Raw genomic sequence first — 24258 nt, forward strand, 5'->3', positions numbered from 1 at the left:
GCAAACTTGCGCTCTATAAATTTTGAAGATAAAATTGTTGAATTTTTGTCCTCTTTCTAAAAAATGATATAAAATCAGACTATTTTGTGACGTCATAAAATCAAAAACTGTCAATAAACTACTTTGAAACTATAATATGTTTTTTTTTAAATTTATATTTCTCATAGAATTTATAGAATTCAGCACATTTCAAGAATTTTTCAAAATTTGAATTTTGTGGGGGCAAAGATATGCAATATATACCGCATATAGCTCTTTGGACGGAAAACCGTTATCAATGCGCGTAGGCCGTTTCCGTTCAAAATTTTTCTTGAGAAGAATTGATTCTTGAGAGGATTTTCTAATGACCCATCCCTATTTTTGTCTTTTCTTGATTATCTCTCTTTGTGAGGGGACTTTGCCCTTAGTTTTAACAATTTAAACCTTTACCAAAGGATGCTTTGTACCAAGTTTGGTTAAATTTGGCCCAGTGGTTCTTGAGAAGTAGTCGAAAATGTGAAAAGTTAACAGACGGACGGACAAAATGTGATTAGAAAAGCTCACTTGAGCCTTCGGCTCAGGTGAGCTAAAAATGACATACCTTGGTATTTGTTTATCCATTATTTTGTATGTAAATTGATAGTTTGGAACTACATTTGATGGAGTATCTTCATCAAGACAGAGTTTATTTTTAGGACAGGGAACTCTACGAAGGTAGTCTTTTGTCCCATCTGGTTTGCAGTCTTTATCATATTCCACTACATCAATTGTTTTAAACATAGATTTACAAATGTTGGTTTTATGTTGTTTGTTTCAATTTAATGTAACAGTTCTAAAAATATGAGAGAAGTATTCACTATCAACAACAACTAGTGTTAACGAGTTTGGTGAATTACTGTTCGTTGTTATATTTCCGTAAAAGAATCCTTGTGTCGCGTCTTCATTTTTCAAGTCGGTTTTCTGGACACCAAATTTTGACACAGACAGAAGAAAATTCCTTGACGACCACGTTCCTTTATGTCTTTCTGAGTGTACAACAAGAAAACAAAAGAGCAAATAAACACAAGTGATCAATCCAAATATCCCTGAAGACTCTTTCATTTTGTCAGATTATGTTTGCTGCGGTTTCGATTCTCTTTCACTGTTCTGACACTGTCTTCGTGTTGAAACAAAATCTCTTCCGGGTTGAAAAATTTATTAGCTCACCTGAGCCGAAGGCTGAAGTGAGCTTTTCTGATCGAAATTTGTCCGTTGTCTGTCGTCGCCGTCGTTGTTGTTGCTGTCGTCCTAAACTTTTTTTCACATTTTCATCTTCTTTTCAAAAACCACTTGAACAATAACAACCAAACTTGGCACAACGTATCCTTAATTAAAGGGGATTCAAGTTTGTTGAAATAAAGAGCCATGTCCTCTTAAAAGAGAAGATAATTATGAATAAGTAAAAAATTAATGGCATCTTTCAAAAATCTTCTCAAGAACCACTGGGCACGGAAAGATGAAACTCTTGTGGGATCATCCTCAGATGGTAAAAATTCAAGTTTGTTCAAATCATGACCCCCGGGAAGGGGGTAGAGTGAGGCCAATCAGGGGGATCAAAGATTAACATAGAAATACATAGGTAAAAAACTTCAAAAATCTTCTCAAGAACAGCAAAATTCATGATTGGTCATTTTTATATAGAAACATCGTCAGATAGTGTAGATTCAAGTTTGTTTAAATTACGACCCCAGGGGATAGGGTGGGGCCACAATGGACGATCAACGTTTTACATAGGAATATATGAAAAATCTTCAAAAATCTTTTTTTCAAGAATAGAAAAGCAATGATTGGTTACTGGAGTATATTTGTATGGAAGCATCTGCAGGGATTGTAGATTCAACTTTGATGAAATCATGACCCCCGGAGTTAGGAAAAAATCGTCAAAACTTTTCTTCTTAAGAACAGCAAAGCTATTATTGGTCTCATATTAATATGGAAGCATCCTCAGGTGGTGTAGTTCCAGGTTTGTTCAAATCATGACCCCCGAAGGTAGGATGGGGCCACAATGGACGATCAAAGTTTTGCATAGGAATATACTAGTAAAGGAAGAATCTTGAAAAATCTTCTCAAGAACATCAAGGCCAGGATTAGTCATATTTATATTTAAGGATCCCCAGGTAGTGTAGGTTCAAGCTTATTCAATTCATGAACCCCAGGGAAAGGGCGCGACCACAATCGACAATGAAATTTTTCCATGGAAATATAAAGGAAAAATTCGTTTTTTTTTCTCAGAAATAGCAAATGATTGGTCATATTTGTATTGCTAATCTACGTCATCACCAGGATAACGTCAGTAAAAAGAATCCGCCATTTTCCATCGCTTCGTTGGATAAGTGAGTGAAATTTTTACGCAGGGACAAAAACTTACCAAATGTTTCATTCCTACGGAATCCCTCTTTGCATTCTCTTATCCGCTGACACAGTAGAACTTTCGAACAAGCAGTCTTTTCTGAGATCATGTCGCATTTATTCAAAATCAATGCTAAGGTAACGATGACACACATACCCTGTCGAATAAATAAATCGCAAAAGTTCCTAGCAAATATTGCAGATTTTTAAGCAGGCTTTATCATATTCAAATATGCCTGCAACAATGAATGTATGCACTTTGTCAAGCATCATACAAATTAATATTTTTGTCAGTGTCTTATATTTTTTACTATATTGGTAGCGTTCACACACCATTTTTGACATCCTCACAATGTCAAGGGTTTGTGATTTCTCGAACTCCACACAAACTTCTTTGTGTGGAGTTCGAGAAATCATCACACACCTTTGACATTGTGAGGATGCATTTTTGAAAGATAGAAAATCCAATTCATCTGACAGAAACATTACCACACCTGCTACTCGATCGTCTGTATAACCAGCAGTTATGTATAACAATCAAAAGAGATTGATTTCCGGTTATACATTTGATGCAAATTATCCCATTACATCGGTAGTTAAACTGACCTGATTCAGGCAATACCAGGTAGCTAAGCTTGGACAACCATCAACTCGTATCAGTACTATCAGTACTTTGATTTAAAAATCAGAGTTAAAGAACGGTAACGGTAGCCATTTTGAAACTGATTGACCACACAGCACAACTACAACCAGTGGTCTTTCTTTGAGGAAAGTCTCAGGAAGATTGTCCCAGCCATCTCCGAGAACAAAAACATGTGTACATTTGCAATATGACGCCCGACTTTGGATACCAATAACTTTGGCCTTTTGACCTCGACCTTGGAAATTTACGTACTTAAGAAAAAACTTTAACCTTGACCATAACTTTTGAACGGTAAGGGCTAGGGCTTTTGTACTTCAAATATGTGATCCTTGTGAGAAGAATATTCATTGGATACCAAGAAATTTGATTTTTTTTTACCTTGACCTTGGAGTAGTTTGACCTTCTTTTAAAAAAATTAAATCAAATTAACGAATTGATGATGATACACATTCCAATAATTTCTAATAATGCCGAATTTCCTAAGGATAAAAAGTCTTTCAGTTTTGATTAATCAGGCTATCTACATGGCCGTAGGAACCGGGGGAGGGAGGGCATGTTCGTCCCCTATCATTTTGCCGCTGTAAAAAATTCTCTAGAAAAATAGCTAATATGTGTTTTCTCAAAAATAATGTCTTATATGTTTTTTTTTATTTGAATTAAATTGTATTGCATTTTTTCGGAATTTTAAATTTACAATTTTAAATCAATATATATCTTTGTTTTTAAATATATCCTTTTAATTTTCAACCAGTTATTAGTATTAAAACTTGTTTTGAAGTGCTGTAATATGAGGAAACCTATTATCCTTCAACATCTTATATGAGTAAGTCAAGATTAGGTAAACCTTACTCAGTTTTATAGCGTGCAACAGAAATGCGACTCAGGTAATCCCGACTCAACTGAGGTTTAAACCAGACTTACGTGATCCACGGATCAACCACTGAGCTGTACTTATCTGAGACATAGATACGCAACCGGCCAAATATGTCATAAAAAAATAACATCTCTCCCACAAAGACACCGGAAGCGGGGGACCGCAATTCTTTGAATTTGCTTGTTAGAGAACTATCCTTTTCTTATCCGCACTCCTCCTTTACCACTGAATAAAATTTCACGATACTTTCACAGATTCTTTATTACATTGTGCACCTTCTACTTTACCTTTTTATCTGACGCTTATCTCGGGTCTCTCAGAACAAAACATGGACTTTGTCATTATAATCATATGGGAGGCGGGGGAGGAGTGTGTTATTATTAATTAATTGCTCACAATACCTCTATTATAGTTCTCCTGATGGGCTCCAAATCGTGTTAATAAATCTTATCTTATCTATACCCTTTCACATTTCAAGCGGGAATATAATATATAATATAAAAGGTCGGGATAGAAATTAAACTATGTGGGAGGAGCTTCTTTTAAAGGCAAGATAAACTTTTCTTTTGGTATACTTTTCTGGGTCATTTACAAAGGACAGGACAATCGCCATGCCTCTTGTTTATCCTGTGTCGATATCCACAACCGACATGCACACTGGTGGAGAACCTTTAAGAATCATAGAAAAAGGATACCCAGAAATCAAAGGTCGAACACTTCTGGACAAAATTAACTATCTGAAAAGCGACTTGGACGAGTACCGGAAATTGGTAATGTGGGAACCTCGGGGACACTATGACATGTATGGAGCGCTGCTCGTGCCTTCGGATACAGAAAGGTGTGATTTTGCTTCAATCTTTATTCATAACGAGGGATACTCCACAATGTGTGGGCACGCTGTGATTGCACTAGGACGTTATGCCATAGAAAAGGGGCTCGTAAAAAACGTCACTGTTCCAGAGACTCAGATAAATATTCAATGTCCTTGTGGGCCGGTGGCTGCTTACGTCACATATGATGGGAGGAATACGGGCGCTGTGAGGTTCCAAAGTGTGCCTTGCTTCGTCTTTAAACCAGGTAGGCATACATAAAACTTTCAGCTTTTCCAGCACTAACTACAATGAACCGCATTGAAGTGGTAAAATTTTCTGTTTGGATGAAACGTTCTGAGTCATGTTTTGAACGTCAATTATAACATAATGACACGCCCATTTCTTTAGAAACGAAAAAGAAATATTCGTGGTAATGTCCAAGGACACCCCGCTCTTCGTGACAAGCAACATGAGTTACACCGAAATGGAGCTTTAAAAAAATTAGAAGAAAGAATTAGAGACTCCCCGCTTCTGTAAAACTCAAATTGCAACAAATATGTACATATTTTTGAACTTATCATGTCTATTAAAGTTACCACAACACATGTTTCGGTCGAACACGTGTTTACTCGGTGTTTATTTAGACCGTCAATTTGATTGGCTATTATATTTATGGAAAACCTGTTCTACGGGTATCCGAATAAACAAATTGACCGTTTTATCCATTTCTAAAGAAATGGGCGTGTCATAAGATGACAATAAACGTTCTAAAGATAGCTCAAAACGTTCCATTCGAACGAAAAATTTTACCACTTCAATGCGCTTCATTGTATGCAAACTTAGCTATAGAGGCTGAATTTCCCCCCTTCTAATCTTGAACCTTTAACAGTTGTTTAAGCCGTTGGAAACAACACCGCATTACTTTTTGCCCCCCGCTTTCGTGGATTTAGTGGAGCTATGACTTTCATATTTCACATGTGCATTCCTTGTGACAAGACCTGTCTTTGGGTACCACCAAATTTGACCTTTTGACCTTGACCTGGGAGTTTGGCCCACTTTTACACAAAAATGTTTTTACTTTTATAACTTTTGAAAGGTAGATACTAGGGCTTTTTTTTATTTCACATATGTATTTTTTGTAGTAAGACCTTTCATGGGATATCAACAACTTTGACCTTTTGACCTTGGAGATTTTGTACTTATAAAAAAACTTTAACCTTGACCATAACTTTAAAACGGTAAAGGCTAGGGCTTTCATACTTTCACATATGTAATCCTTGTGAGAAGAACTTTCATTGGACTTTGACCTTCTGACCTTGGAGTTTGGCCCATTTTTTAAAAACTTTCACCTTGGCCGTAACTTTTGAAGGGTTAGGGCTGGGGCTTTCGTGCTTCAAATATTAAATCCTCGTGACAAGTCCTTTCATTGGATATCTAGCACTTACACCCTTTGACCTGGAACTTGGGGTTTGACTTTATTTTTTAAAAACATTAACTTTGGCCATAACTTTTGAATGGTAAGGGTAGGGCTTTCATACTTTACATAATTAATCCTTGTGAGAAGACCTTCATTGGATACCAAGAACTTTGACCCTTTTACCTTGACATTGGAGTTTGACCTACTTTTTAAAATTCGGGTACCAATATATTCAATGTGCGTTTCATCGTCGGAATCCCACGGTCGGTCTCGCTTCTCTTACCTCAAAGGTAAGAGAAGCGAGAGCGACCGTGGGTTTTCGACGATGTGTGCGTTTAAGGAAAGTTTAATCTTCGCTATGTTGCAATACGGGATCATCAGTGTTTCACAAACGCATTTTGTTCCTTTTAACTTTTGATTGAGAAGAGATAGGGCTTTCATATGCCTTGGCCTTCACGATTAACCTTATATTTTTAAAAAGAACCAGAAGTCTCTGTCGAGACTGTAGCTCTACTGGTTTGTACTTATCAAAAACCATTGCACTATTTTATGTATCTTTGTGTAGTCTACTTGTGTGCCAACTTATTTTGAAATCAAACTAGAACTGTAGAAGGAGTAGCGTTTTTAAGGAATTTCACAGAAAATTCTATTTTTAGTAACCATGGTAATACCGTTAATCGAAATCAGAAACCGATGCACTATTCTATGTATCTTAGTGTAGTCTACTTGTGAGCCAAGTTATATTGAAATCAGACCAAAACTGTAGAAGGAGTAGCGTTTTTAAGGAATTTCACAGAAAATTCTATTTTTAGTAACCATGGCAACACCGTTCATCAAAATTAAAAACCGATGCACTATTCTATGTATCTTTGTGTAGTCTACTTGTGTGCCAAGTTATATTGAAATCAGACCAAAACTGTAGAAGGAGTAGCGTTTTTAAGGAATTTCACAGAAAATTCTATTTTTAGTAACCATGGCAACACCATTCATCGAAATCAGAAACCGATGCACTATTCTATGTATCTTAGTGTAGTCTACTTGTGTGCCAAGTTATATTGAAATCAGACCAAAACTGTAGAAGGAGTAGCGTTTTAAAGGAATTTCACAGAAAATTCTATTTTTAGTAACCATGGCAACACCGTTCCTTGAAATCAAAAACCGATGCACTATTCTATGTATCTTAATGTAGTCTACTTGTGTGCCAAGTAATATTGAAATCAGACTAAAATTGTAGGAGGAGTAGCGTTTTGAAAAATTGTTTACAGACAGACGGACAGACAGACGGACAGACAGACAGACAGACAGACAGACGGACGGACGCCGGACGCATTACTATCGCATAAGCTCTTCTGGTCTCTGACCAGTAGAGCTAAAAATCAACTTTGGTGATAATTTCTAAATGACACATAATAAGGCGTTCATATTTTTTCTCTACTATTATTACCGTCTTCCTTGGAAGACGGTATTGTATAGTTGAAGTTTTTTACAGTCTTCGGACTATGCACTTCCTCTCTTTTGTGATTGGTAGAAATTGTATGATGAGAAAATTTTCAATTATTTCATTGGTTGAAATGCTGTTCAAGGCAAGGGAAATAACTTTCTGATGATCTATTTTTCGTACGACTTAACAATTTTGCAAGATTTCCAATCTTAAAAAAATGACAAAACGAACAACAAAATCATCAGTAATTATTTCTTAATAACAGGATATTTTTTATAGCAATAAATAAAAAGGTCTCTTTAATTTCATTTTAAATAAAATTTGATAGTTATTGCTTGCAGGTTTTACAATTTGTTATTATTCTTTTCCCCTTTCTTGTTTGAAGAGTGAATGGGAATCAGCCGAGGTTTGCCGAAAGCTCTCGGCCAGTCAAAGTTTACGGAGATGACCGAGCGACAACCATGGTAGGGCTAATGCCCGTAAAAAGCTAATTTAGAAATACAAAATCAAGAAATTCAAAAGAATTATACGGCCTGTTAATTAAGTATAGATCTGTTTACTGTTTAAAATTGTTGCTAAAGACGGTAAGCTTTTTTGAAAAGCTCTACTTGTCTAGCATAAGAATCGATACGGTCTTTAATAAAGGATGATTCCATATGCCTTTTTGTGAAAATACATTAGGTCCTTCGTGTGGCTGTTTTAGACAAAGACCGAAAACTTCATTACTGAAAACAATCTCGGAATATAGATGATTAAATCTGAACAAATTGCCTGCATACCAAGGAAAGATATTCTCAAAATTATAATTTGATCTTAGTCTCCATTGCATTATGCCATTGAAGAAGGAGAAAGGGCAAGTAAAAAATAGCTATAAATGTATTTTTTAAAAACAGTTCTTCTTTTCCCCTTCATTTATTTAATGACAGACGAGACGTTCCTTAATAATAGATAAATTTTTCCAAGACTATGTCATTGAAGTATTGCTACTTAAGGGACTCCGACCCTCAGCCAGGAAGGACAACTTTTTAATTTAATTAGACCTTTCTGAGAAGTTCAAAGAACCTTGAAGCACATTGAGAGGCATATAATGAAAATTGTTGCATGAAAAGATTTAATTCTCAAGCTTCATTTAAAGACTTTTTGAATTAAATTATAGATTAAAGAGTTGTCCTTCCTAGCTGAGGGTCGGAGTCCCTTAAACATGTTTACTCACAAAAAATTGAGGTACCTTACCAGGCATTTCTGCAAGGTACCAGGGGTAGTTTTTCTTAATTAATCCTTATGGGAAGAAAAATAATTTTCCAATTTCAAATGTTTAAGTATTTGGATATTTTAAAAACGTTTAGAAACTGGTTTAAAAATCAGAATGTTATTGAAATTTTGAATATGTTTCATACATTACGAAGATATACAAAGCAGATATTGAGGAACGTCTCGCCTGACCGTTAAAAGCAATCTATGGAATTTTTATAACCGATCATTATAACTGATTCCACGATGCACTGTTGGAAGAAAGACGTATTATTTTTCAGATCTGAGCGTGGATGTTCCTGGCTTCGGTAAAATAACGGTGGACATTGTGTATGGAGGAGCTTTCTATGCTATTTTGTCAGCTGGACAATATGGTCTGGACGTCAGGAACTCACGAGTGTCCGAGCTGAGGGCAGCGGCTGGAGCCACGACAGGTACGGGGGGGGGGGTTGTCGGACCTTTGAACAACGGAGTTCTGTAGTAGTAATGAGGGGAAACATTATTAAACCAAGGTATTGAGACTGAAAGGGTAAAACACAACTTGTGTCGTCATAGCGAAGTGAATACATTGTTGGTGGCTTTTTGTCCACTTATAATAAAGTCCCTCTGCGTGCGCGGATTTACTAAAAGGGGGGGGGGGTCGAGGGAGGAGGTCCCTGGAATTTTCATGATTTTCACTTCATTACATTGAATATTTGTTTATTCATTGCCAAATTTTTCTTATTTATTTATCTATTAAGTTTTTGTTGACATTGCAAATTTCTTTTCAAGAAATTTTGAGAGGGCAGCTGTTGCTGGATCACCCCGAGACTGAAGGCGTGTCTTTTCTGTATGGTACGATTCTAACGGACGGAAATGATGACCATTCAGATGAAATAACAGACACTATGTGTGTTTTCGCCGAGAGAGAGGTTAGTATCGCGTTATGTGGATTAGACACTGGTCACCATAAAATTTCATTTAGTTTACACCTTTCCTTGGTCCAAATAATTTATATATCCAGTTGATATCCTAAGCGTGTAATTTCAAGAAGATAAATATTTAAACTGATGTATAAACGTTAGATGTTAGATTTGTATCACACAATCGACGTTGAAAATACTGCACCAGGATCGGTTAATAAATCAAAGGGGTGGAAAATCTCAGTTACAATTTTAACAAGAGGCCCAGGGGCCACATCGCTCACCTGAGCAATTGGCTAGGAAAAAGCACATATCAGATCAGAACTGAAAGTTTACTGAGGGGGGGGGGGGCTTGAATTTTAACCTCCCAGGGGTCATAATACACTACCTGAGGATGATTCCCTATAAATATCACTAAGAATGGCTTTAAAGTACTTGAAAAGAAGATTTTAAAAGGTTTCCCTATATATTCCTATGTAAAACTTTGATCGGCCATTTGGCCCCACCCTACCCCTGGGGGGTAATGATTTGAACAAACTTGAATCTACACTACCTGGGGATGATTCCACAGGAGTTTCATCTTCCCTGTCTCAATGGTTCTTCAGAAGAAGATTTTTCCTTCATATTCCTATGTAAAACTTTGATCGGTCATTTTGGCCCCACCATACCCCCGGGGGTCATGATTTGAAAAAAACTTGAATCTACACTACCTGGGGATGATTCCACAGGAGTTTCATCTTTCCTGTCTCAATGGTTCTTGAGAAGAAGATTTTTAAAGATTTTTTCCTATATATTCCTATGTAAAACTTTGATCAGCCATTTTGGCCCCACCCTACCCCTGAGCGTCATGATTTGAACAAACTTGAATCTACACTACCTGAGGATGATGCCACATATGTTTCATCTTTCCTGGCCCTGTGGTTCTTGAGAAGAAGATTTTTAAAGATTTTTCCTATATATTCCTATGTAAAACTTTGATCGGCCATTTCGTCCCCACCCTACCCACTGGGGTCATGATTTGAACAAACTTGAATCTATACTACCTGAGGATGATTCCACTATGAGTTTCATCTTTCCTGGCCCAGTGGTTCTTGAGAAGATTTTTTAAAAATGCCATTATTTTTTTTCTAATTCATAATTATCTCCCCTTGGAAAAGAGCGTGGTCCTTTATTTGAACAAATTTGAATCCCATTTACCCAAGGATACTTTGTAGCAAGTTTGGTTGAAATTGGCCCAGTGGTTCCTGAGAAGAAGATGAAAATGTGAAAAGTTTACAACAACGACAACGACGACAACAACGACGACAACACCAACAACGACAACGACAGACAACAGACAAATTTTGATCAGAAAAGCTCACTTGAGCCTTTGGCTCAGGTGAGCTAAAAAGGGGAGATCATCTTGTCATTATCATTACTAGTGAACATTTTCATACTAGTCGTGTAGAGAGGGTCCTTAACCACGAATTTTTGGTCAATTTTCCAGGTAGATAGATCCCCGTGTGGGTCAGGGACATCTGCTAGAGTCGCTCTTCAATACTATAAAAATAAAATCAAGCTTGGTCAACCCAGGACATTTCGTGGACCTTCTGGAGAGGTATTCACGGCAAAAGTCGTCAAGGAGGTCAGCTGTGGAAATCACAAGGCCGTGGTCACTGAGGTGAAAGGTCAAGGTTACTTCTGTGGAAACTCTACATTTACACTGGAAGAAAGTGACGCTGTGGGCAGAGGATTTTTATTAAAATAATCACCGTGTCTTGTCCACGGCTTGAATCAATTGGAAGGTTACACAAATTGTAAGGAAAGTAAAACAGTAAATTTTAAAGGTTTTATTATAAACTGCTTTCGGAAGAATGGATGTAATGTTTGTGAAATAAATGATTATAGAAGTACAAATCATGAATATAACCATTCTGGACCAAAAGTTTCCTGCACCATTAAATGTTCTTATGAAATATTTGTGTGAAAGATATAACCCTCAACAATATTTGTGTAAATCTGCAAAATAAGAAAATTTAAGGCCAAGACTGGGTGAGGCATATAGTCGAAAGATGTATAAAAATATATTAAAAATATTATTTTGTATGACCTAGTATGGCAAAATTTATTGAATTACCTAATTCCAATTCTGAAAGTATACTTAAAAAAACTTGGGAAGTTTGTGTTTGAATGTTTTAAAAAGAGGGAAAACGCTACAATTCAGCAGCATTAGTAGAACAAAAGACACCTGCATTGGTACTTTTTTTTCTTTCAGTTTACTACATATTTGTAATTAGGGCTGGGTATTGGCCCGAGAATTCGTATTGCGATATTTTTAAATGTATTGCGATATGTATTGCAATATTTCCAATGTAATAAAAATGGCATTCTCTTACTATATTTACTTTAATTTACATGCAGAATGTACATAACTATGATAAGTAACCAACACGGAAAAAAATCTTGTTGATTTCATTCAAGTTATTCTCTGAAATTTTATAACAAAACAACTTCTGACTTACTGTTTGGATTAATAATCTATCATCTATAGTTTTCAGACTTATGCTTTGGAAGTTTGCATGATTATGGATATATTTTTCGTATTCCTTTATTTGGTCTAGTTTGGCTTTATGTCAGGCTGGAAGCGAGGCAGATGGTTTGCATAGAACATGTTTTGATGTCGGTTTGTAGTTCCATGCAGATTGGCAGATGGTCGGAAGTAGAGCTGAAGGATCCCTCTTCATAGACATGATAGTTTACGACATAATTGCACAGTTTTGCTGCATAATATGTAGTCTAATGTAGTTCGTGTCGTATTAAACGTGTAGTTTGATCCACTTGTTTTAAAGTCTATGTTCGGGCATGCCAGGTTGCTTCGAGTGGTACATTCATGATTTTTGATTTCTGCAAATTGCAGTGCGAGTAGTCTTTGGTATAAAGACTAACATTGAAATCACCCCAATAAGCACATCACCATATGAAGAGTAGAGGTTATATGGTGCTTCAAGTAAGTTTATCTCATCAACATAAGATTGTGTATTGCTCTCCGACGGAAGATATAAGGGTCATTTTCAAAAAATGTCCAAATTCCTGTTATACAAGCTTTTTTTGAAAATTTTGCAATAAAAATCAAATTTGTTTTACCCGATGAATTTAACAACAATCTACAAGTGTAGAAAAAAATTAAGTGCGATTAAAAATTGACTTGAATACTGAAAAAAGTCCTTCAACCTGAGTAAAATTAAAGAGAATTGCTTGTGATTTGGCCGGATGTTTGACTTCAGCTCTGATTATTGATGTAGTAAATATAATTAAGCAGTGTAAAATGACCTTTATTGTGTTGTACATGTTTGATACTGTCTAAATGCATGCTAAAATGTGATTGAAAAAGAGTAAGAATATGATTTTTTTAAAGTTAAGTGTGTGTTATTTTGGCCGTGTCCTTGGAGTTACCAGGACATAAAAGTTATCTGTAACAGTTATCTTTCCTAAAGAAACTCTTCACTATCAGCCTCCTTCTTTTGGTCTTGTTCCCGCCAAAATATCATGAGACACTTTACACAGATCTTTTATACCATAGGCACAATATGTGGTTGAAGGCAAGTTTGATTGCAATAGTAATTTATTTTTGAGTCCTATGAGTTACTTCGATATTGTGATGATAAATTAATTTGCCATTTCTTTGATGCATTGAGCAAGTTTATAACAAAATACCTATCATCTAGGAGTGTGCTTTATGTTCATAAGTCAGTTATTGCTTTTATACTTCCAATTATTTATATAATAATTCCCTGGTGTTACTGTCCATTTTGTTACTGCAAGAAAAGTTACTCTAAGGATGTATCTAGTTACTCCATGGACAATTTACATAGAAAATAATTAAAAAGAATGAAAGTTGGAGTCATATGTTTTATTTTCCTCCCTTATTTAAAACTATCCAGTAACTAATTTTGTTTTAAAATGCCAAATTATTTACTAAATGTTTTTACCATTTGAAAATCATATGATTTTGCAGTCTTGGTTATGCAAAGGACAGAATTGGGTAACTCCGCGGACCAATTGAAAAAAAACCCTTTAAATTCCCAATTTTAATACAACATTTGTGTAAAGTTTATTACAATATAAAATAACAGAAATATTTTTATCAAATTGGCATTTATTTTTATACGCCCGTCTTCAGACGGGACGTATTATGTTATAGGCTTCGTGTCTGTCCGTCTGTTAGCTTTTTCGTTTCCGGCTCATAACTTTAATACTATTAGGCCTAGGATTGTCAAACTTTGTCATCTGATGCGTCTTGGGTAGAAGGTGTGTCGGGCACAAAAAGTAGGTCGCTCTGACCTTTAATTAAGAAGTTATAGCCAAATATGGAAAAATCCTTTCCGGCCCATAACTAGAAAACTATTAGACTCAGAGTCATCAAACTTGGCCAGTTTATGCATCTTAGGTAGAAGGTGTGTCGTGGCCTATTTCAAGGTCACTGTGACCTTTAATTTAAGTGAATTTTTAAAAAAAAACTAAGTCTTTTAAATTTTAAATTTCATAATCCTAAAAAATGTAAATATATAGTTGTATCCTTGTTTAAAAATGTTAAATCAAGTAAAAACTTATTTTTTCATTATATGCTTTACAGCAATCTGTAACAAATGTTAATGTTTTGAGAGGAATTCAGTTTGTCCCATGGGCATAATTATCAAGCACTGGTCAAGAAGAATTTTGATAGCAGAAATAGAGAGAAATTAATGAGTTTATTGTCAGGCGCTAAGTGGTAGTGCAGATCTCTGAAAATGCAGCTGTCATCTTTATCTTTAATCTCTTGGGAGTTGGGCAAAAAGAAATGGCCTCATAGTTGTTTGTGTTAATTAAGAGTTCTTGATGGCTAGTTCAGAAAAAAATCTTTCAATTGGTGTAATGTAATTAAAACAAATTGATGCTTTAAAATACAGTGTATGATAAAAACTAATATAATATTGTATAATATAATTAAAACTAATCCTTATGAAAAGATGTTAAATTAAGTAAAAACTAATTTTTTCATCATATACTTTAACACCAATCTGTAACAAATGTTAATGTTTTGAGAGGAGGAATTCAGTTTGTCCCATGGGCATAATTATCAAGCATTGGTCAAGAAGAATTTTGATAGCAGAAATTTACATGTCAAATTAGAGAGAAATTAATGACTTTATTGTCAGGACCTAACTGGTAGTCTAAGAACATCTCTGATTAGCAGCTGTCATCTTAATTTATCTTTTGGGAGTTGGGCAAAAAGAAATGACCTCATAGTTGCTTGTGTTAATTAAGAGTTCTTGATGGCTATAGTCAAGATAAAGATCTTTCAATTGGTGTAACGTAATTAAAACATATTGATGTTTAATGTATGATTAAAACTAAATTAGTATTGTATAATATTATGGAAACTAATTATACATGTGTTCATTGAAATAAAATTACCGGGGTACATTTCAATTTTTATATATTTGCAACAAATTGCAGTCACCATGCCTCACAATTTTACAGTCTAAAGAATAATTTATTTTTGATTTTTTTTATTAAACTGTAGCATTTCCATTATTCCATTAAATATGCAATAAACAATTTAAGCTGCAGATGGATATTTCTTAAGTTCTAACACAGCCAGTTTAGAATTATATGATGTATTATTTGTTATAATTAATCCCTACACTGTAAGTCACTTATGTATGTACAATATTTTAAACATGATAAGAAATGGAAATTAGATCATTGAAATCTGTGTCAATCTGTTAATCAAGGTTATCTGATTTTCTTGCACCTTAACCAATTTATGATTATTGAACAATATATTTGACGGGCGTATCATGCTGTGGCGGGGCACTTTATTCATATTATGTTTCCATGAGCTATAAATTAATTCAATAAATAATTTGAGTAACACAAAGGACAATGTTTGGTAACACAATGGATGTAAAAACGATTAAATATTTATGTTATTAATATACTCTTGCATGTTCTTTTGTTTCTGTAGGAAAATATACAACTTTTATTTCTTTTGAATAAATTGAAATATAAAAATTCATTATGTAATGCAATCATATCCCCTTTTATGCTCTTTAAAGTAACCTATGGTAACACCATAGACAAATTCAGTTACTCAAGGGACACAGCAAGGATTAAAGATAGAAAAATGAAACAAGCGTATTGCATATGGAGTGGTAATTGTGTTCATTGTATTGCAGAAAACAAATGTGGTGGGATATTGCAATTCAAGTAACAATAAATAATGAAGGGCTAAAAATATATGATGGTTAAAAATGGTAACACAAAGGAAGTTTTAGGTAACACAAGGGAATGTGAAATAAGGCAGAATATGATTTGTTTTCTTTAGTCTGAGGATTCTAGTTATGTTCTCTTGATGAAGATGATGTAAACAAGACACATTAAAAAGTTGCAATGAAGCCAATAGAATCCAAGACGTAAAAGATAGATTTATATCATTGGATTGAAAATACCTTTAAAGTTATATCAGATACGGAACATTTCTTTGCAAATGCATTTAAAGTCCTTTAATCATGTAAACCCTTAGATGAAAAAGTCACAAATTGTTCATAACTGTTCTAAAAGGATTTCAAAAGATTTTTTAAGGAGACAATGTACCAGTCATTACCCTAGAATACAGTTTTGCATTTAGTTGAGGATGTTCTTCAGATTTGTCCAACTGAAATCCTTCATGACTGTTCTACATCCTGTAAAAGTTGGTGCTGAAAGAAGTTTTTAACCTTGGATGTACATAAGCTTTTGGAAAGTGGTGGTGAAGATTATATAGTCAAGGCAGCATTGGACAACAACAAGGCCAGATGTGGTGGCAGACCACTATATTTCAAGCCACTTTGTTGGATTGTTACCCTGAAGAACTGTCAATGAAGGTTTGGCAAACGATCAGTGGATGCAAGAGCAAAAGGGCAGAAAATATCAATGAAAAAAATGAAAAAGAGTACAGATTAAAAAAGGTCAAGAGTTCCTGATAGGAAATCCGACTAAAGAAACTGAAAAGACTGACACCCTGGAAGAGAAAGAATTGGAGTCAATAATGAACATCAGACTACAGATGAAGAGAAATCAGATCCTTTGGAAGAGAGACCGGATAAAGATACAGAAAAAATGTACTTAAATGTATGCACGGGATTAGACAGAACCTAAAACCATGTTCCTTTTTAACAGGCCAAAAACTGTAAAAGAGAAAAGCTGGTATAGCATTGCTAATGTTTTAATAATATTGTCACCATCATATATTGTAGATGTGTATTATGTAGAGAGCTCATTGTGGAAAGAGGCTAGCTGTATATAAATGAAATGAAAATGTAAAATCCATAAAAAGCTTAATGCATTCTATTTATTTGAAATCTGGTCATTTACAAATACATGTACATGTTCTAGTTTCACAATTATTTCATCATTAAAAATTAGTTCTAGCTGATCTAAGACTCATCTATGTAAACCTTTGAATCTTTTAAAGGTGTCCTTTGTGTTATTTTTTGTCATTGGTGTTACAGCTTCTGCTTGGATATGTAAATACACTAACAAGTACTGATCATTGATTCAAAGTCATGTGATAGTAATTATTTATTATTCGGGCATAACAATTTGATTTCATTTTTCTACTGTCATATATTTTATGATTGGATAGTTATGTCTATGTCGTTACTGTTTTATCCTTGGTGTTACTAGTCAGACTCAAAATGTATAATGAAAGAAATCCCCCGCCAATTTTTTATGTTAAAACCATATACTCTTATATTCACCTCTAGGGTAATTTCATTACTATCCTTTTCGGAAGGAAGGAGAACAACTTTATTATTTCTTTCTAAGTATTACACAAAATATCCTTAGTGTAACCTTTATGTCCTTTGTGTTATGCAAATATCCTTGGTGTTACTAACACATTTTTCCTATATTTATGTTCTAAATCTTTATACAATTTTATCGAAACTTGCAACACAATACTGTCGTTTTCTAATACTAAGTTTATTTGCAAAGTAAGTATTTTGTGCTGAGGTAAATGATGTATGCCTTAAGTAAACGTGTAAGATATATACAAAAGTTACAACACTTACAACTTCCAGCTATACTTTATCTGATAATTTTCTGTTATGAAGCTCCAGTTTGATTCAATAGAATAATTTTATCACTATGTTGAGATTGTTATTCTAAAAACCTTAATTTTTTTTTTTAAATTATGATTTTACTATGACTTTTAACTAAGTAACACCATGGACATTTATTGTTGGGTCCATGTACATATAATGTTTTTTTAGTACATGTTAATAGAATTCTTTGTGCTTTAACATTGTTTATGCATCTATGATGTTTGAATGCTAAAATAAAACTTTAAAAAGTTTAGATTGCCACATTTATTTTTGCAAAATACTGGTGTTGGAATTTGGACAAATTTTGAAAATGACTCATATACACCAAAAATAAACAACGACTTTCGATTGTAGCGCTTGAGCTCTACGCCGATAATGCGAGTAGAGCTAATGTCAGTGATTTCGACAACTGAGAACTGGATACCTTTCTTGTACATTATAGACCAGGTATTCCGACAATCTATTGGAATTCCCATGGGTACAAATTGCGCTCCGTTATTAGCAGACTTATTTTTATATTCATATGAAGCAGAATTTATCCAAAATCTTATGCGTGAAAAGAAGAAAACACTTGCTGTGGCCTTCAACTCGACATTTAGATATATCGACGACGTATTGTCAATTAATAATGATAATTTCCATTCCTACGTCGATACGATATATCCTGGTGAGCTTGAGATAAAAGATACCACAGAGTCCGACACTTCTGCTTCATACTTGGATATTTTACTTGAAAAAGACACTAATGGTAATCTAACAACCAAGCTATATGATAAACGTGATGACTTTAACTTTTCTATCGTCAACTTCCCTTACTTATGCAGCAATATACCTTCATCACCTGCATACGGAGTATCTCAGTTGATTCGATATACGCAAGAGCATGCTCTACGTATGAACAATTTCTAAAACGAGATAAATTATTGACAAGCAAATTGATGAAACAAGAATATCAACAGTCTCGTTTAAAGTCATCATTTCGTAAATTCTATGGTCGATACAATGACCTTGTCAGCAAATACAATTTATCATTGAGTCAAATGCTGACTGACGTTTTTCATACCAATTGTTAGTCCATTATTTATACACTGAATTGCCGACGGATTTTTCCGTTATTTCCTGATCATGACAACGAGCACACGGCGGGTGTGACCGGTCGGCAGGGGATGCTCACTCCTCCATGGCACCTGATCCCACCTCTGATGTTTCGGAGGTCCGTGGTTGCTCTGCTCTTATTTTGTATATTGTTTAATGGACGTTGAGATTGAATACTGTTCGTTATCTCCATATTCTTCTCATTATACAGAATCCACCCTTGCCCAGAAAGCGACAAATGTCGGATAGTTTCGTTAGTGAATTTTTCTATACGTGTGAGACTACAGTAGTCTGAACATATGGAGTCCAGATAATTGTCACAGCTTGATTTTAATTTATGCTCTGTTATTATTGCAATGTCACACTTTGATTTTAGTAAGAGTTCTGATAAACAAAGTGACGACGATATGACACCACGGACATTCCAGGTCAAGATATTTATGGAGTTAGACATTTAATGATATAAAAAATACTTTTTATTGCAGAACGAGTGATTCAGGAGTGTTCGGTCTCCCATCTTCTTCCTCTGAGGTACCATTTTCAGTAGGTCTGCTTTGCACCATCTTTGATTCCCACTCCTTTTCACTTATCCACAATCGACAGGAGATCTGTGAGGCCAAAATCCAGGTGCTTCCACGATATGGGCGTCAGACAGAGCTACATTAATTTTTGCATTGCGACGAGACCCAGGGTATTTCGGTTTAAAAAACACACAGTGTGAGACAGATATTCCTTTACGTTTGAGGAAGTTAAGCATGCCTGGTTGCGTTGATCAGGCCTGGGGGCCATAAAACTTAGACGAGCTCACTTTTGATCTAAGTCTCACTTTTCCACTATTAATTCCTTTAGTAAAAGTGAGACTGAGATCAAAAGTGAGCTCGTCTAAGTTTTATGGCCACCCCGAGGCCTGTTACCGATTCCTGATATGTAGTATCTGGCATTGCGCTTGTACGTTACACCTTCAAAGATGTCATTATCACCCTCGTTGGGCGGAGACATTTCAGGTGAGGTTTAGTTAGGCGCTGTAGCATCCGTTGTCGAGTAACTCGCATCCACTTTGTAACTATACTGTTGGTTTGCCGAATTTGCATTGTTAAAAGGTTGATCAGATGATCGAACACTCTTAGACGACATAGAAACTGAGTCAGGCATGGTGTTACTCTTGTTTTGACAAGAATTGACGTGCACAACTTTCTTACCCAAAGGTGTGTACTGATTTGCGGCATATGTAGTTTTGCTACAACTAGTATTTTTGCTAACGACAGGGTCGTTTTGTGTGAATGGTCGGCTAACTCTTGTGTATTTGGACTGATCGCTGCAGACGGGCCAGGTATATTATCGACGTGTGTGGGTGGACGGGCAATGGAACAATCAGCGTTGTCTGTATAGTAATAGATAGCTTGTTCGCTCAGGTGTGAATTCCCTTTAAATTCCACCTCGGCTGAAGAAGGGGTCCTCTGCGGGGAAATAGCTGAAGCATATGATTTTTGTGTTTTTGTGTTAGAAATTTGTTTTTGTAAATTAACACACACTTTGGATACTCTTGATATTTCTTCATTCATTTTCTTGTTCACAGCTTGATATTCAATGAAGTCAAGACAATCGAGTTTTTTTTTTCAAATGTGCTTTGGTATTTTTGCGAGAAGTTTCACATCCAGTTGCATGTGAGACAAAATCTGATTGTATTTTGTTGGTTATATTGGAAAGCGGTTCATTTTCTGATTTTAACTCATTGAATGAATTTTTGAGAGACTCTATGGTCTTGACATATGAGGACTGTACTTTCTCAAGTTCGGTCACTCTCTGCATTAACGAATTGAGTTAGCGATCGTAGTTCGATAAACACTTGCGTCGGACGTTCGCTAGGATGATCTTGCTTAGATTTATCAAACACATCAGATATGTATGAACTATCGCCATTACAGATCATGTAGAGGGCAAAACAATCTCTAGCATACTTGTTGAACTCGTGTTACTTTTGATTGTTTTTCTGGTGATAAGTTTACCCGTTGGGCACCCCTTGGTATTTTTGGCTTTCACAAGTAGTGCATATCTGTATTCTCTTCCGTGGGAAGGAGCTTCTTTTAAAGGCAAGATAAACTTTTTAAACTTTTTCTGGGTCATTTACAAGGACAGGACAACCATGCCTCTTGTTTATCCTGTGTCGATATCCACAACCGAAATGCACACTGGTGGAGAACCCTTAAGGATCATAGAAAAGGGATACCCAGAAATCAAAGGTCGAACACTTCTGGACAAAATGAACTATCTCAAAAGTGACTTGGACGAGTACCGGAAATTGTTAATGTGGGAACCGCGGGGACACTATGACATGTATGGAGCGCTGGTCGTGCCTTCAGATATAAAAACGTGTGATTTTGCTTCAATCTTTATTCATAACGAGGGATACTCTACCATGTGTGGGCACGCTGTGATTGCATTAGGACGTTATGCCATAGAAAAGGGGCTCGTTAAAAACGTCACTGTTCCAGAGACTCAGATAAATATTCAATGTCCTTGTGGGCCAGTGGCTGCTTACGTGACATATGATGGGAGGAACACCGGCGCTGTGAGGTTCCAAAGTGTGCCTTGCTTCGTCTTTAAACCAGGTAGGCATACATAAAACTTTCAGCTTTTCCAGCACTAACTATGCAAACTTAGCTATAGAGGCTGAATTTCCCCCTTCTAATCTTGAACCTTTAGCAGTTGTTTAAGCCGTTGGAAACAACACCGAATTAATTTTTTCTGTACTATTATCTAACATAAAGAATCGATATGGTATTTAATATAGAATGATGCCTTTTGGTGAAAATACATTAGGTCCTTCCTGGGGCTGTTTTAGACAAAGTCCGAAAACTTCATTACTGAAAAAATCTCGGAAAATAAATGATTCTGAACAAATTGCCTGCATACCAAGGAAAGACATTCTCAACATTATAATTTCATCTTAGTCTCCATTGCATTGTTTACTCACAAAAAATTGAGGCACCTTACCAGGCATTTCTGAAAGATACCAGGGGTAGTTTTTCTTATATAATCCTTTTGGGAAGAAAAATAATTTTCCAATTTCAAATGTTTCAGTGTTTGGATTTTTAAAAACGTTTAGAAGCTGGTTTAAAAAATCAGAATGTTATTGAAATTTTGAATATTTTTCATACATTACGAAGATACACAAACAGATATTGAGGAACGTCTCGTCTGACCTTGAAGACAAGCTATGGACTTTTTATAACCGGATCATTCATTATAACCGATTCCACGATGCACTGTTGGAAGAAAGGCGTATTATTTTCCAGATCTGAGCGTGGATGTTCCTGGCCACGGTAAAATAACGGTGGACATTGTGTATGCAGGAGCTTTCTATGCCATTTTGTCAGCTGGACAATATGGTCTGGACGTCAGAAACTCACGAGTGTCCGAGCTGAGGGCAGCGGCTGGAGCCACGACAGGTAAGGGGGGGGGGGGGCAGACCTTTGAACAGTGGCGGAGTTCTGTAGTAGAAATGAGGGGAAACATTATTGAACCAAGGTATTGAGACTGAAAGGGTGGAAAACAACTTGTGTCGTCATAGTGAAGTGAATACATTGTTGGTGGCTTTTTGTCCACTTAAAGCCCCTTTGCATGCGCGGATATACTAAAAGGGGGGGTATCGAGGGAGGAGGTCCCTGGAATTTTCATGATTTTCACTAAATTAACATTGAATATTATTTTATTTATTGCCGACTTTTTCTTATTTATCTGTCTTTTTATTTTTTTTTTTTTTTTGACATTGCAAATTTCTTTTTCAAGACATTTTGAGAGGGCAGCTGTTGCTGGAGCACCCCGAGACTGAAGGCGTGTCTTTTCTGTATGGTACGATTCTGACGGACGGAAACGATGGCCATTCAGATGAAATAACAGACACTATGTGTGTGTATGCTGAGAGAGCGGTTAGTATCGCGTTCTGTGGATTAGACACTGGTCACCATAAAATTCCATTTAGTTTACACCTTTCCTTGGCCCAAATAATTTTTATATTCAGTTGATATCCTAAGCATGTAATTTCAAGAAGATAAATATTTAAACTGATGCATAAACGTTATATGTTAGATTTGTATTAAACAATCGACGTTGAAAATAATGCACCAGATCGGTTAATAAATCAAAGGGATGGAAAATCTCAGTAACAATTTTAAAAAGGGGAGATCATCTTGCCATTATCATTAGTAGTGAAAATTCTCATACTAGTATTCTGATTCAATTTCTTTTTTAACGCACTAACTTTAATTCCTCTTAACCACGATTTTTTGGTCAATTTTCCAGGTAGATAGATCTCCGTGTGGGTCAGGGACATCTGCTAGAATCGCTCTTCAATACTATAAAAATAAAATCAAGCTTGGTCAGCCCAGGACATTTCGTGGACCTTCTGGTGAAGTATTCACGGCAAAAGTCGCCAAGGAGGTCAGCTGTGGAAATCACAAGGCCGTGGTCACTGAGGTGAAAGGTCAAGGTTATTTCTGTGGAAATTCTACATTTACACTGGAAGAAAGTGACGCTGTAGGCAGAGGATTTTTATTAAAATAATTACTGTGTCTTGTCCACGGCTTGAATCAATAAACGTTACACAAATTGTTAGGAAAGTAAAACAGTAAATTTTAAGTTTTATTATAATGCTTCCGGAAGAATGGATGTAATGTTTGTGAAATAAATTATTATAGATGTACAAATCATGAACATCACAATTCTGGATCAAAAGTTTCCTGCACCATTAAATGTTCTTATGAAATATTTGTGTGAAAGATATAAACCTCAATAATATTTGTGTAAATCTGCAAAATAAGAAAAATTAATGCCAAGACTAGGTGAGGCACATAGTCGAAAGATGTGTAAAAATATATTAAAAAATATTATTATGTAAGACGGTGACCTAGTATGGCAAAATTTATTGAATTACTTAATTCCAATTCTTCTTAAAATACTTGGGAAATGTGTTTGAATTTTTAAAAAGAGGGAAAACGCTACCATTCAGCAGCATTAATAGTACAAAAGACACCTGCATTGCTACTTTTTTTTTCTTTTAGTTTTCTACATATTTGTAATAGTACCTGTGCAACACCTTTTAACCAATGTATGTACATGTATATAAAGTAATGTTATATGTGGCAATATATGCAATGTATACGCCAATAAAGATACTACTATCTATAAAAAGGGGTCTATTGATTCCAAATTCCTAAGCTTAATTAATGCAAGCTGAGGACAATTTGAGGTCAAAACCTAACTAATTACATTCTACACAGTTTTCCATGCAGGGTAAGATGACCAGGAAGAGCCATGTTCAAACTGACCACAGCTGCCTATCTACCACATCA

General features: G+C 35.5%; 3 protein-coding genes across 3 annotated transcripts in view; 2 read left to right on the plus strand and 1 right to left on the minus strand.

Moving 5' to 3' along the window:
* LOC134258349 (uncharacterized) overlaps positions 1 to 1147 on the minus strand; it is a 31443-nt gene extending 30296 nt beyond the window's left edge. The window contains exon 1 of the mRNA XM_062740874.1: positions 581 to 1147. Coding sequence (XP_062596858.1) covers positions 581 to 759 — 179 coding nt within the window. The 5' untranslated portion in view covers positions 760 to 1147. The remainder of the gene's footprint in view (positions 1 to 580) is intronic.
* Positions 1148 to 4495: 3348 nt separating this feature from the next.
* LOC134258435 (trans-L-3-hydroxyproline dehydratase-like) lies at positions 4496 to 11703 on the plus strand. Its single transcript, XM_062740984.1, has 4 exons — positions 4496 to 4961; positions 9087 to 9239; positions 9577 to 9716; positions 11194 to 11703. The coding sequence occupies exons 1-4, from the start codon at positions 4496 to 4498 to the stop codon at positions 11452 to 11454; spliced, it is 1020 nt and encodes a 339-aa protein (XP_062596968.1). The 3' UTR covers positions 11455 to 11703.
* A 9307-nt stretch (positions 11704 to 21010) lies between these two features.
* On the plus strand, positions 21011 to 24018 carry LOC134258436 (trans-L-3-hydroxyproline dehydratase-like). The gene is made up of 4 exons (XM_062740985.1): positions 21011 to 21516; positions 22204 to 22356; positions 22697 to 22836; positions 23210 to 24018. The coding sequence occupies exons 1-4, from the start codon at positions 21051 to 21053 to the stop codon at positions 23468 to 23470; spliced, it is 1020 nt and encodes a 339-aa protein (XP_062596969.1). The 5' UTR covers positions 21011 to 21050; the 3' UTR covers positions 23471 to 24018.
* Positions 24019 to 24258: the final 240 nt, after the last annotated feature.

Source organism: Saccostrea cucullata, unplaced genomic scaffold (genome assembly GCF_032062105.1).
Source record: "Saccostrea cucullata isolate Sc308-1 unplaced genomic scaffold, CSIRO_AGI_Scuc_v1 ctg4, whole genome shotgun sequence".
Taxonomy (NCBI): domain Eukaryota; kingdom Metazoa; phylum Mollusca; class Bivalvia; order Ostreida; family Ostreidae; genus Saccostrea; species Saccostrea cuccullata.

Bases quoted from the DNA above. Each gene is read 5' to 3' on its own strand.
- LOC134258436 (XM_062740985.1), top strand. From the start codon at position 21,051: ATGCCTCTTGTTTATCCTGTGTCGATATCCACAACCGAAATGCACACT. The intron at 21,517-22,203 runs GTAGGCATACAT...ATTATTTTCCAG, and splicing joins TTGCTTCGTCTTTAAACCAG to ATCTGAGCGTGGATGTTCCT. The intron at 22,357-22,696 runs GTAAGGGGGGGG...TTCTTTTTCAAG, and splicing joins AGCGGCTGGAGCCACGACAG to ACATTTTGAGAGGGCAGCTG.
- LOC134258435 (XM_062740984.1), top strand. From the start codon at position 4,496: ATGCCTCTTGTTTATCCTGTGTCGATATCCACAACCGACATGCACACT. The intron at 9,240-9,576 runs GTACGGGGGGGG...TTTCTTTTCAAG, and splicing joins AGCGGCTGGAGCCACGACAG to AAATTTTGAGAGGGCAGCTG. The intron at 9,717-11,193 runs GTTAGTATCGCG...TCAATTTTCCAG, and splicing joins GTGTTTTCGCCGAGAGAGAG to GTAGATAGATCCCCGTGTGG.